At 43.9% G+C, this 12,507-nt stretch overlaps 3 protein-coding genes across 3 annotated transcripts; 1 reads left to right on the top strand and 2 right to left on the bottom strand.

Annotated features, from left to right (window-relative positions):
- Positions 1 to 3,773: 3,773 nt before the first annotated feature.
- CCR75_003079 (uncharacterized protein) lies at positions 3,774 to 5,089 on the bottom strand (the record flags this gene model as incomplete). The annotated part of the gene is made up of 3 exons (XM_067961176.1): positions 4,393 to 5,089; positions 4,172 to 4,327; positions 3,774 to 4,115 (listed from the first exon to the last, which is right to left on the bottom strand). Exons 1-3 carry the CDS (start codon positions 5,062 to 5,064, stop codon positions 3,774 to 3,776), a joined length of 1,170 nt encoding a protein of 389 aa, XP_067822695.1. The 5' UTR covers positions 5,065 to 5,089.
- Positions 5,090 to 6,053: 964 nt separating this feature from the next.
- On the top strand, positions 6,054 to 8,091 carry CCR75_003078 (uncharacterized protein; the record flags this gene model as incomplete). The annotated part of the gene is made up of 5 exons (XM_067961175.1): positions 6,054 to 6,270; positions 6,352 to 6,872; positions 6,944 to 7,175; positions 7,241 to 7,389; positions 7,455 to 8,091. The coding sequence occupies 5 exons, from the start codon at positions 6,054 to 6,056 to the stop codon at positions 7,629 to 7,631; spliced, it is 1,296 nt and encodes a 431-aa protein (XP_067822696.1). The 3' UTR covers positions 7,632 to 8,091.
- A 536-nt stretch (positions 8,092 to 8,627) lies between these two features.
- CCR75_003077 (uncharacterized protein) lies at positions 8,628 to 10,793 on the bottom strand (the record flags this gene model as incomplete). The annotated part of the gene is made up of 1 exon (XM_067961174.1): positions 8,628 to 10,793. One exon carries the CDS (start codon positions 10,791 to 10,793, stop codon positions 8,628 to 8,630), a length of 2,166 nt encoding a protein of 721 aa, XP_067822700.1.
- Between the last annotated feature and the right edge of the window lie 1,714 nt (positions 10,794 to 12,507).

Here is a 12,507-nt window from a genome sequence, read left to right as displayed (position 1 = left end):
CGGCATCCTCTCCTCCTTTGCAGATGACGTTTGCTCTGGTTCAGCTTGAGGCATTTCCAGGGCTCCCGATAAGTCTTGCGAATGGGAAGGGCTCGGCAAGCGAAGCTGTAGAGCATTATTTGGCTCACCACAAGTGGCAAGTTGCTGTTGTTCAGCACTTCGCTGTATCCAATCCTTAAAATCTTCTAGGTGATTAAGATCCCTACCACTTTTTGATCGATGGTGGGATACCACGCACTTACTGCACACACGAATACTTGGTTGGTGGCGAGACAAAACCTGTTTACCTGTGTCATTGTGCGTAAAGCTAATCGACGGCACGCGTATAGTACTGCTGCACGCCCAGCAGATCACTTCGCCGCACGTACGACAGTGGTGGCGTCGGCGAAAGATAGGCGAAAAGCGCTTGTTACATAGAACGCAAAAGCGACGTTCTCTACATTAAAAATTAGAGCAACTTCATAAAAAAATGTTTCAAGCATGCAATGTGCCCGAAATACGTAAACAACGTACTTGTCTTTTACCCAAGCGGAAGTCTTCACGACAGAAATTTCTTGTAGCTCAGGTGGATCCTCGAGCAAATCACGAAGACCCCGCGCAAGCTGCATCACCATTTCAACGGCAGGATTGCTGCGAAAGAGGCTTACCATGGGTGGAGGCCGCTGAAACGCAATGGAAATTGTGACAAAGTCGTCTTTATAATCCGGCGACGACGTGCGTTCAAATTTACAAATAAGAGCATCAAACTGCGAGCGCTCCAGGTTGTTGCCTTGAATATGCGGCATTCCACCCACCTCAGCCAGCGATTCCTGGAAAAAATAACAAGCTACAATGTCTCCACCAGACGTCTCGATGCCAATATACTGTCAATAAAGCACATAGACACGCATCGTCAGAATCTCATGGACTTTCATGTCAGTTGATGCGTTAACCGTTGCCTAATAACGCTTTGTGTAACTATGCAATGCTTCTTACCTCCAGCACATAGAAGTCAGAGGATTTGCTAGCTAATGAGCCAGACTTAATGGCCCACCACTTTATTGCAGCCTGCTTGTACATCTCGCGGGCATCTCGAGGTGGATTGGCACTCGAGTATACTCCTGTACCATTCAGATCTTCTAGTACCTCTGCATCCAGGAAGATGTCGCCCAATACCTTGCGCATAAAAAGCTTAAATTTATCAGACGTTTTGAGATCGTAGACGGTCTTGAGCACGTTCGGGAAGGCTGCATTGGCAAATACAACAGCCTTAGCCGAGACCGACTCGGACCAATCAGAGCTGGGCTTGTATACACCGATGTCGTTCTTGCAGTCGTGTATCTTCCAAAGCGCGCCACTCGTCTCCGACAAAAGTCCGAGGCACGAGCGTGCGCGATTCTCCGCGTACTTATGCAATCGTATTTTCCGCTCATACGACAGCGACGGGCCTTGTGGTAGCGAGACGAATTCATCGTCGCGAGAGTGAGAATTCTCGGCTGACTCACTCCAGTCCAGAGCATTAACATCGGCTGCGCTTCTGGCATCGGGGGCTGATGCCACTTTGACCGCTGCCAATGCTGGTAATTCTGACGCACCCTGGTTCATCTCGCTTCAACCGTATGTTGTATTGGCGATGGTACGACTGCTGACACCTACTGTCAGAGCTACAGCAAGAGATCGAGCCTAATCAAAATATGGACTTGCCGTTGCAACTTTGCGTAGGCTCAGCGAGTACGGGATCGAAGAAGCGAGAGACAAACCTTATACACTTAGAAATAGAACGAAGCGGTATCGCTTGAGACAAATTGTGCTCGATGGATCTGCGTTCAAGGCGCCGGACGCAAATCGTCTTGTATTCTGTTCATTTTCTATGAACGTTTCTACGATGTAGCACAATGCTATGTGGTGCACGCATAAAAGCAGTTCAAGCGTTAGTAATCGTCACGAATTGAGTTATATGAACAGCAGACAACGTTCCATAATGCAGGGCACCATCCTCTTTGCGACAAAAATAGCATTCTTACACGTCCTATGATGCCGAAGATTTTGAAATAAAATTGAAGTCTGCGGTCAATCCAGTCGCTCAAAAACACCAAAAGGCTCTCGGCTTTCAGACATATCGCAACTAAAATGTCGCTGAAATAAAGCTGGATTTAGTGTTACACAGTAGGTGGACAGATTTGGCCATAGGGATACAAGACTTTTCACCTGATGGACACCAGCGGCTAAAAAAATTTTATACAGGTGTGCAACGATCCATGTCCTGTGGACTGCATGTCGACGACGAGTACAGAAAAAATAGGTGCACATCATGGATAAAGAGTGCGAAGTCTTCTCTTGGTCATTGTAAGTGCATATGCTAACAAATCCTCCGTTTGATTTTTCTGGCTTTGTTAAGTTCGTTTTCCATGGTAAAGTCTCTCACAATTTCGTGATGTCAATGCTTATTGCAATGCCTATGTATATAGTATAGTCATCGAGCACGCATTCCAGCAACGCATTGCGTGAAGCCCAAATACCTTATCTTCGCAACTTTCGCTTTCACTACAAATTCTCCTGCAATCGAAATCGACGCTAGGAAATGAAAAGTGGGAGGTGCTAGAAAAAATACACGATTGATCATCCGGAGCGCTCTTACAATACGATGCGGAGAGCGCATGAGACATTTAAAACTTAGATATCTCTCTACGACGTAGCATTCCACATCAATGCGTTCTCTTGGTCTCCAGCATTTAAAACATTAGCCAATACATCGCAAGATTCATGAATGTTGCGTTAAGTTTGGCGGTATTGTGTATCACTTCAACAGCAATAAGAACGACAATGATTTAATTAGCTCGTGCGAATAAATTTCGATGCTCATGGATTCAAGGGAAAATGCATGGAAACTTTTTGTACATTGAATTAAGTCTCATCCTCGCAACAAAAAGTTGCACAGTGTATTTCTATAGACACTGCTGCTGTCAGCGAACTAGAGATCACGATGTTCCTGTGAAAGTGTAGCAGCAGGCCTACTTGACGTCGAATAGTGACTGATCGTCACGACTTGCAATGGCTTTGAATACATAAAGGAGGAAACTCATGAAGAGAGAAATGTAGCTTGAATTACTTGCAAGTGACCTCGTGACGATACTGAAGCTCTCGAAGTTTCTATCTTCGACGCACCAAGGAATTCCGCGGCATCCTTGATGAGTGGCGTACTGAGAATTGACGTTAGACGTTATCCTACGAAATATTTAAGTTGTTGCACGGAAACGGTGATGCAATGCGAGGAAGGTTCAGTGGCTTTTATTCAAGGAGGAGTATAGTTTTACATTTAAACGCAAGAACAGCAGCGTTATCACTAGAGTAAAGATAAGTCTATTATCCCTGTAAGGCTGGCCAATATGACGTTCACGAGAAGAGTTTGTGTAATTTGCAGACGTTCCATTAAAGATTGCGATGTAGACGAATCTATGCTCAACGCGAACATGGGACCATGGCCCTAGATGCACCCGATTTGGAGATATATCACATTAACTTGCGCTTGGTTTTCCTTGAACAAACCGCAGTTCGTTGCTTTTAAAATATAACTTATGAAGAGCCAAGCTCTGACATGCCTGTGCTGCATAATTGGTAGGCACGCAGACGAACGACGAATGGTTGACGTAAGAAGTGAAATGCCTACTTGAGGTCTTCAGCAAATTCTATGTGAAGGCCTCGTCTTGACAATGTTCCTGCGCTGCAACAACCAAAATTTAACATTTTCTTTTGTGATTGTCACACACCGGTTTTTACTTATTGCTAATTGCCAATTAAGAGAAAAATGCATGGGTGTCTAGGTCATTCTTAATAGGTGACGGCAGCGGTAAAGGTGATGGTGGTGGTAGAGCTATCATGCCTGTAGATATGCCATTTAAACCTAAGGAAGGATTGCCAAGCTGATAAATGCTCAAACGTTTTGTTCTCTTGGTAGAACGGATTGGTGTCCGCAAGAGGCTTCGAGCGTCCATTGTGATTGAAGGTAACGCCGGTGTTGCAGCTGTCGTCGCCAAGGAATACGGTGTCGGCACGAGCGATGCCGATGCTCGATTGTTATTGCTGTGATATGGAAACCGATTTCCACCTTTTGCTTTTATGGCCTTCTGTTGGCCGACCTGATTAAGCCAAACTTATTACTTTTAAGGAATGCGTGAAATATCGACCATCATACCAGGTAGTTAAAAGCGATAATTTGTTCCTTGAGCTGCAGTTGGACTCTGTATGCACAAAAAAAAGTTGGATTTTGCTCCACAAGCTTTTGCCACACAACATTTGTAAAGGCTGGATCCACGTCGGCTTGCTCCTTTAACGTGACTAAAATATCATTCTGCTTAAAAAGTCGATTAGATTAAATAAGAATATCAATTCAAATAACAAAAATAGCCTTATCACCTTGCTCCAATATTGTTGAAGACATCTCTCGATAAGATTTTGCACCCGCAAAATGTCGTCCCAAGAAAAAGTTGGCGGCGAGACAGGCGTGGGAGGGGGGCGTTTCGCACCAATATTTGAAAGGTCTGTGCTGGTATTAATCGTAATTGCTGGCTTTTGTTTGCGATGGTTCAAAGCTACTTTAGATTGTCGCGTATGCTGTGCAACATTTGAAAGGATAGTTGACACTGCTGATGCTGTTTCATGGGAGACTGATAGAGAATTATCTGAATCTTTGGATTTCGTGACACTTAATATCGATTCTTCACTCAGCTCGGCCAAACGTCTTTCTTCAGTCTTTTTTTTCAGCTCTCGAGAATTTTCTAAGTTCTCCCTGTGCTGCCGCCACTGGTCTTCGAGATCTTCTCTTGGCAAGGATGAAAAATTAAATTCGAACGTTTCCTCCGCTGAATATTCGGTAGTGTTTGAAGTGTTTTTGGCGTCAGCGTCGGCTATAATATGGTTCGACGTATCCATCGCATTATCAAAATGTACAGATGTATTCTGCCCCTCATGTGAAGGATCTTGCGGCTTAAGCGTTACTTGGCCGTCTTCAATGACGCAGTCGCGACCCGCCAACTTGAGTTTGCGTTCCTGTGCTGTTGGCGTATCTCGAGCGTAAAGCGATTCCATTTTTATTAAAAGATTTCGACTGACTGACCTTTGCCACGCCTTTCCTCTTTTGACCAAAAGGTAGATATTTTTCTCGTTTTTGATGAGCGTTCTATACTTTTATTACCAATTTTTAAGGCATAAAAAAATTGAGTTTTGACAAGCTTTTTGAGCCAACCTTATTAAATGTTTTAATAGCTCTTTTCGTATATGTGTCATCTTTTAGCTCGAATTGTCGAAACAATTTCATTGCATTCGACTTCATCTAATGTTCAAGCTCCCTGCTCTTATAAGAAAAATTGTTCAGCTCTATATTGTTGTGGAGCTTTTAAACATGGTGTGTATCTTTAAAGCACCAACTAAAGTACAAGCATCAATCAACAGTGCACATACGATTAAGCCACGTCATATAATTCACAAGCGTTGTCTAGATTGACAAGCTTGCTGACCTTGACATTCCAGGTGATGTTGCTGAACACTTAGTCGGAGCGCAAATTCTCATCTGATTGCAGATACTGGCAATGCCGCACAACTATTTTTAGACGATATGTTGTTTTATTAATCAGTCTTAAGAAGCCTGACTCAATTGAGCTACAAAAATGTAATCTAAAAGTGCGGGGTCGAATTACTTTAATTAAGTAAATACCATCCCCTCAAGTACACCAAGTATACTTAACGGGGACTGTGAAACATTAGGGCAACTTTGGCCCGTTACAGTCATATGCCGCTGTCGCTTGGTAGAAACATTATCTAGATCGAATTGACTAGTTTAATATTTATTTTATCCGAGTATTGACGGCGACCCACGAGGAGAGACTTATATGCGAAGTGTTCACAACCAATTTGAATATTTCAAATGATACATTGACGATGGCTTAAAGCAGCTGTCCAACTGACTTGTTTGGATGGCGTGAGCTAAAAAACAATTGTAGTCGGATAGATCGTCACATTAGTATTAGGCGAATTTATTCTTTTTGATTAGTAAATATATAAATTTCAGCTTTTGCCACATGAGTCAGCTGAGATCCGAGATGCTCCAAGTCGTGGCACAGAGCCTTGGGCTCGACGATATAAGCGACGAAGCCGTGCGCGAGTTGCTTCCAGAGATTGAATTTCGAGTGCGGGAAATAGTACAGGATGCGCTCAAGTTTCAGCGGCACTCGCGGCGGCCGCAACTAGACCCTACGCACGTCAACCAGGCTCTGCAGGCGAGGAATCTCGAGGCATGTAATATAAAATGAATGATTCCTGAGATTATTGTATCCTGATCTAGTAATTTTTTTGAATAGAGTCTTTACGGATTTTCAGCCCCTGGAACGATTAAATATAAGCCGTGCAAGGACAACGAGACGCTTTATTTTGCCGAGGAGGAAGAGTTAGCGCTAAGCGAGCTGCTGAACGCTCCATTAGGCCAGATTCCGTTGCAGCCTGTTTTAAATATCCATTGGCTGGCAGTCGACGGAATTCAACCACTCATTCCGGAGAACGAGTCCGTGGAAGATGACTCAACATGCCATACGTCTATTAAAGACGAGGCCTTTGTAAATAATGTTGACAGAAAGCCACGGATCAAGCACGTTTTGACGGAAGAAATGCAACTTTATTACACGAAAGTAACAGAGGCAATTAAAAGTGATGACTTCGAGCTGCAACGTGCGGCGCTGACTAGTCTAGCAAAAGACCCGGGAATTCATCAGCTGCTGCCTTACTTTTCGCGCTTTATTTACGAGGAAGTCAAGCATAGTAACCACGACCTGTCTCTGCTCTTTTCGCTAATGCGAGCGTGTCGCTGTTTGCTTGTTAATCAGAGCCTGCACGTAGAGCTTTACGTACGTAAAACTAGAAAAGGAGGCTTTTGTGGCGCTGGTTTTACTTAATGTGCAATGTCAACTACTTTTAGCTGCACCAGTTGATTCCTGCCATCTTAACCTGCGTACTTGGTATGCAATTGTGTGAAAATCCTGCAGATGATCACTGGGCGCTGCGCAAGTACGCAGCCAAGCTTGTAGCTCAGATATGCAAGCGCTACGGCGAAAAGTATCCCAATATTCAAGCTCGCGTTTCGAAGACGTACCACAAGGCCATAACAGATCCGATGTGCCCATTTACAACGCAATTCGGTGCACTTCATGGTACATTACTGTCTAAAAAAACGCTATATAATAAATGAATTTCTAAGAGCTTGTTTTGTTGTCAGGCATGCTGTTTCTGGGCCCACTTGTAATGGAGAATTTGCTTTTTCCCAACTTGGAACGCTACTATCGACGCTTAGAGCCAGCACTTTTGTCATCAAACCCCAATCTTGTTGAAAGACTCGAGGCGCAGAATTGCCTCGGAATTCTCGTGGTACATTTCGTTATTATAAAGATTTTTGTCGATTTCTAATTTTGTAACTTTTTGCACTATAATAGCACGCGTCTGGAACATACTTTTCAATGGCCAAGTCATTTGAAAGCACTGCTTCAATGTCATTGCCACCAACCGCAATGGGCGATACCAATTCTTTGCTGCTTGATGCTTTCGGCGAAAGCCTTTTGCCTTACCTCCGGCCAGATCAGCCTGCGAGTATGCTCTATATGTGTATTTAGTTTATTCCCACTATGCGTCAAGATATTGTCAACTTTTAATCAATGACATTTCAAAAGAAGCAGAAAGTGCGAAAAGCGCAGCATGGAAAAATTGCATGGCCTTCTTTAAGCCTAATTGAAAAATTATGCACAGGCAAACCTGCGCAGAGGTGCTTGCAGAATTTGATGTCGCTGGACCTAGAATTAGATGTCATAGAAGATATTGCGATGTTGGCCGATATTGCGTTTCGGTAATTGAACTAGCTTATAAGAGCCAAAATGTTTTCCGGCCTCCCATTCAAGATTTGTTAATCGATGCTAATAGAGTTTGAAGAGGCTTGGCACGTTGGTCAGTGTAAACGACCGTGGCGTGTAGAGCGTGTGCTTCGCTCTATCAATTTCTTGTGTCGTTGCACCATTCAATGTCCACTGTCCTCCATTTCGCGTAAAAAATATGTGCCAATAAAGCAGTGTTGCGAGCTTCCGCGCGACGAGTTATTGGCGCTTGTCAGATCGGTAATTTACGATGTACGCAATGCTTCGTTTGCGTTAAAAGGTTTGTCACTTTTTAATTTGTTATTCTCGATGCACAATTAAAAGTATGACCTCTCAGCGATCGCTCATTCTCACGCGAATAATTTTTTAACTGTATTTATATGCAGATGCAGAGCTATATAATCTGTCATAATTTTTTTCAACTTTCTGCTGACGGCTTGGCAAGCACCTAGTTACCAGGTTATTCAATAAGTTTTCCTACAGAGCAGTCGTTTCAGCTCTTCAATTTTTTTATAGTGCAGTTGCCAGCCAGCAGTGTCTGGAGACACCATTTTCGTTATCGCTCAAAAAGAAGTCCAACGAATGCCAAAAATTGAATAGAGCGTTTCTAGACATCGGCCACGTATTTGCCGTTTCATCCCAAGCATCATCTTCGTGATATATTTGTATGACATTAAAATAATTGCTAACTCTTGTTTTTATGATAAGGTTGACCATGACAATCTTATAGGCTACCTAGTATTAAAAAGACTGAAGGCGCGTATGGCGCCGGAGAAAACCGCCGCTAGTTATGTGCTTTGCTGTGCTTTCTTTCGTATACTGATAGATGTCCTCTGCGGCGTCACGAAGTTCGGCAATTTGTCGCCACAATTCATTATTGAGGGGATACGTGCGTTTAATAATTTCCATATCCCTCGTGTCAAGCGTCTCGTCCACATCGTCAAAAGCGTCAAAATCCTCGTCATGGATATCGAGCAAGTCACCAAAGCTGTCGAACGACTGCCGAATATCCTCCAATTCCTGAATACCCATCCGTACGGGCGACATACCAGTGAGATGGATGCTATCAAAACTAGTGTCGCTTGAGCTCGTGGTCTTCCTAATGCTTTCTTTGCCAAGTGAACATACGCTCGAGTCATTCAAGTCGCAAAGGTCCACCGAGGAGCCATACTTTACCAATTCCATGTTGTTATGATCATCACGAGACTCTTTGCTGAAAATGTGGCACGCGACGCCATCTTTATGCACGGATCGCTGGCAGTGGGTAAGACTCTCCAACGTTAACGCCTCAGCAGGAAAGTCTCGCTCGCCAGGTGTGAACTCGTGGCAGGATCGACGTTTCAGTAATGCATTTGATGATTCTGGCTGCGGAGAACTGAGATGTTTCTGCGTTGAATCTGAGCTTGAACGCAGAACATGCTTGCTACTGTTGTTTTGGAAGCGATGTCTTCCTCCACAATTTCCGTCCGTTTGAGGTGAGTGAAGCTTACGAAGACTAGACGTATTTCGCATGCCCATTGTAGCTTTCGGAATTCCTCCACTTGAAATAAAGCCAAAATGTCCAGTCTTGACTTCTTCTCGAGCTATAGTCAATGCACTTGACTCCATATTTGTAGCGTTGCAGCAAACGCATAGCTCAATCATACTGGTCAAAACAACCATGCTCACATGCTGCTTATCACCGGTAGTATCCACTCGTTTTATTAAGCGTTCAACGCAGCACTTAGAGCATATAGCAGCCCAGCACAGCTCACACTCCATACTCTGTCGACGGAAGCGACCAAACGTTTTGTTGCAGATACTGCAGCACGCAGGCTTTTCCTTGTTAAGATTTTGATAAGAGCTTCGGCATATCAGCTGCCACATCAGCTTCTTATCTTGCGAGAACTGCACAGACTTTCCGCAGTACAAAAGTGCAGTTGCACAGCTTTGCACTACGGTGGACGCCGATATCTTGCCGTTGGGCACAACATTAGATGTGAAATAAACATCGACCGTATTGCTATTAAGCTCAACAAACAAGTAAACACTTTCACACTGTGCCCGAATGACGCCATGCGAGTCGTAGAGCTCTGGACAGCCCGGCAAGTCTACCGAATGCATAATGTGATACCCAATTCTCACGCTATCGCCGCGCGTAATTACACCCGTTGCTTCCAAATAGACTATGTCCCGTGTCGACGCGAGTTTGTGCTTAATCGCAGCTCCCGCCATGGATTTAATCAACCACTTGAGACCCAGAAATCGAAATGGGCTACGCTGTGACGGCCCTTCTATACAACTGAGAATATCGCCATCCAGTACGTCTTCGTGCAAATTGGCAATCTTCACTGCCATACTCGAGCAGTCTGAGGCAGCCACCCCGTACATGACGTCGTCGAGAGAGCCGATGATCTTTCCGACACCCAAAAATGTTTCAAAGTCGTTTTCATCGAGTCTGGTACCAACCAAAGAATTCTTCAAAACCTTTTTGCGATCTCGAGCCTTCGTAGCTGTCAGACCCCACCCACTCAAAAGTTCTAGCTCGATGGCCTTAAGAGCTGGCTTTGTCTCGATTGAACACGCCAAAGACCCACCGGAAGTGAAGCTGGAGCCTGAAAAGCGTTGGGGTCCAGACGAAGAGACGGGAGCCATGGCCGCGCATTGCACAGGGTCTTTGTCTCCGGCGATCGAGGAGCGTCTGATGGCGGAAGAGCGCCACTCACGAAATACTGTGAGGTCTTCATGGCTTTTGACTGGCTTCCAGCGGCGGCGGTCAACCTGACGGTGGCGAATTAGCGCAAAATCCTCATATTTTTTTAGTGCATTGCCTAGTAAATCAGTGGCTAGCGAGTGAAAGCGTCGACGCTCGTTCTCGCTAAGCTCTTGACGCCCGAACGGCCGCTGCGAAAGAGGAAACGATACCATGAGCCCGAAGACTTAGTGAAGGCAGATACAGTCTTATTGTTGACGCCACCAAGATGTGCAGCAAATACACTTTTGTAAGGCTGACAGACAGTGTGAAGAGGAGCGTCAGTGGAAGTGCCATCGCACGGGTACCATATGAACGCTAGGAAATGTGGACTTTTTCTAATGTCGCGTGATAAGTTCACTATTTTAATCGGAAGTGTCGATACATTGTGAAGAATGTCGTCTGCTCGATACGACACGTGCAATAATCAAATGTAACAACTCTTCTTATAATATATAAGCGAGCACCCTCGGCATTTTTTTTATTTAGTACTATTGCTTCCGGCGATTTTATACATTACTAATATTTTGTTTTTGCTGACGGCTGTTATTTGGCCCATGTCAAAATTTCTTGGCAAGCTCTGTCCTTCACAGAAAGAATTCTGACAGGAGTTTTCCCTTAGTATTTAATGTAAGCGTGGTCGTCGCGAGTCCAATGCACACTAACATTTCGTTGCTTCTTACGACCATGTGACGTTTGTTGTCTATAAGCTGCTCTGAGTTGGAATACAAAAACAATAGAAACCACACCAAGCGCGGCGCGGACGCGTTCTAGCTACAAGCATTAAATTTTACAAAGACTAACATGACCGCCTGTCAAATCAACTTAACAATGCTCTGCTTACAGCTGGACGACCTACTACATTACCTAATTACGCTACTCGCCAACCGATCAAAGTCCGCTCAAAAAGAAAGCGAGACCGTTACTAACGTCGAGAAACGATAATTTTGCGCCAATTAAAGTGAGAATACTAGCAACGTCCAGGCAGCGCTACATAGATTTGACGATCAATGGAATTGCCGTCAACAATACTTACAATCTGGCGAGCTGCACTAGACGACATAATGTGATGGAGTTCCGAGTTTGGAGATGTTTAACAGCTCGAGGAAAAAAAATTATGCTGCTTTTTGCAAACAACATAAAAATAATTTCCTTTAGCAGCACTAGTAAGCATCCAGTTTCTTCACCGAGTCTAATGCCACTCTTCGTGTCAGCTTGGTTGAGTCTATGAACATGGATACACTTTTAATTACAACATGGAAATGTCTGATGCACCGTTTCATCTTATTTTAGAATGTACTGTTTTACAGGATAAAGTGAGACATTCTACTGCCACGGAGTTGAAAGCGAATATGAATTGTAGCCGAATATTAAATATTATTTCCTATGAGAAGAAATAAATAAATAAGTACAAAATTATTATCTTTATTAATTTTGACTTAATAATTCCAATATTACCAAATTTTGAATATAAACGCAATAAGACATTAGTCCTATTGATTTTGATTTAAGTTTAAATTGACCCCACCAATCGTTATAAGATACGATTGTGCGGTGCGTAAGTACTACTGACTTTATAATATTCATAAAAACTATGTATGGCGCCTAGATAGAAGATCGTTACGTAGGAACTTTACAAGCGGCGCTTCTTAAAGCTACCAAGCACTACTAGCACACACCTTTTGAGCACAGTGAGGAGGCCGTTAACCGTCTTATCTCACGTACAGTGAGGTAGTTGGGGGAGGGGGGCGCCTAAGCGACCTCTCCCAACGAGCTAGAGACCTTAATTTCACTAGTGACGTCATGGAAGCGGTAATCCGTCTCCACGTGTGCACTTGTCAACTTGGAAGTAGTTTTCAGACTGATTTATTTTTAATCGTATTAAATACA

This window comes from Bremia lactucae (assembly GCF_004359215.1).
Source record: "Bremia lactucae strain SF5 chromosome Unknown BlacSF5_NotPlaced_17_SHOA01000003.1_2250557bp, whole genome shotgun sequence".
NCBI lineage: Eukaryota > Oomycota > Peronosporomycetes > Peronosporales > Peronosporaceae > Bremia > Bremia lactucae.
This window is presented reverse-complemented; position numbering and strand designations above follow the sequence as displayed.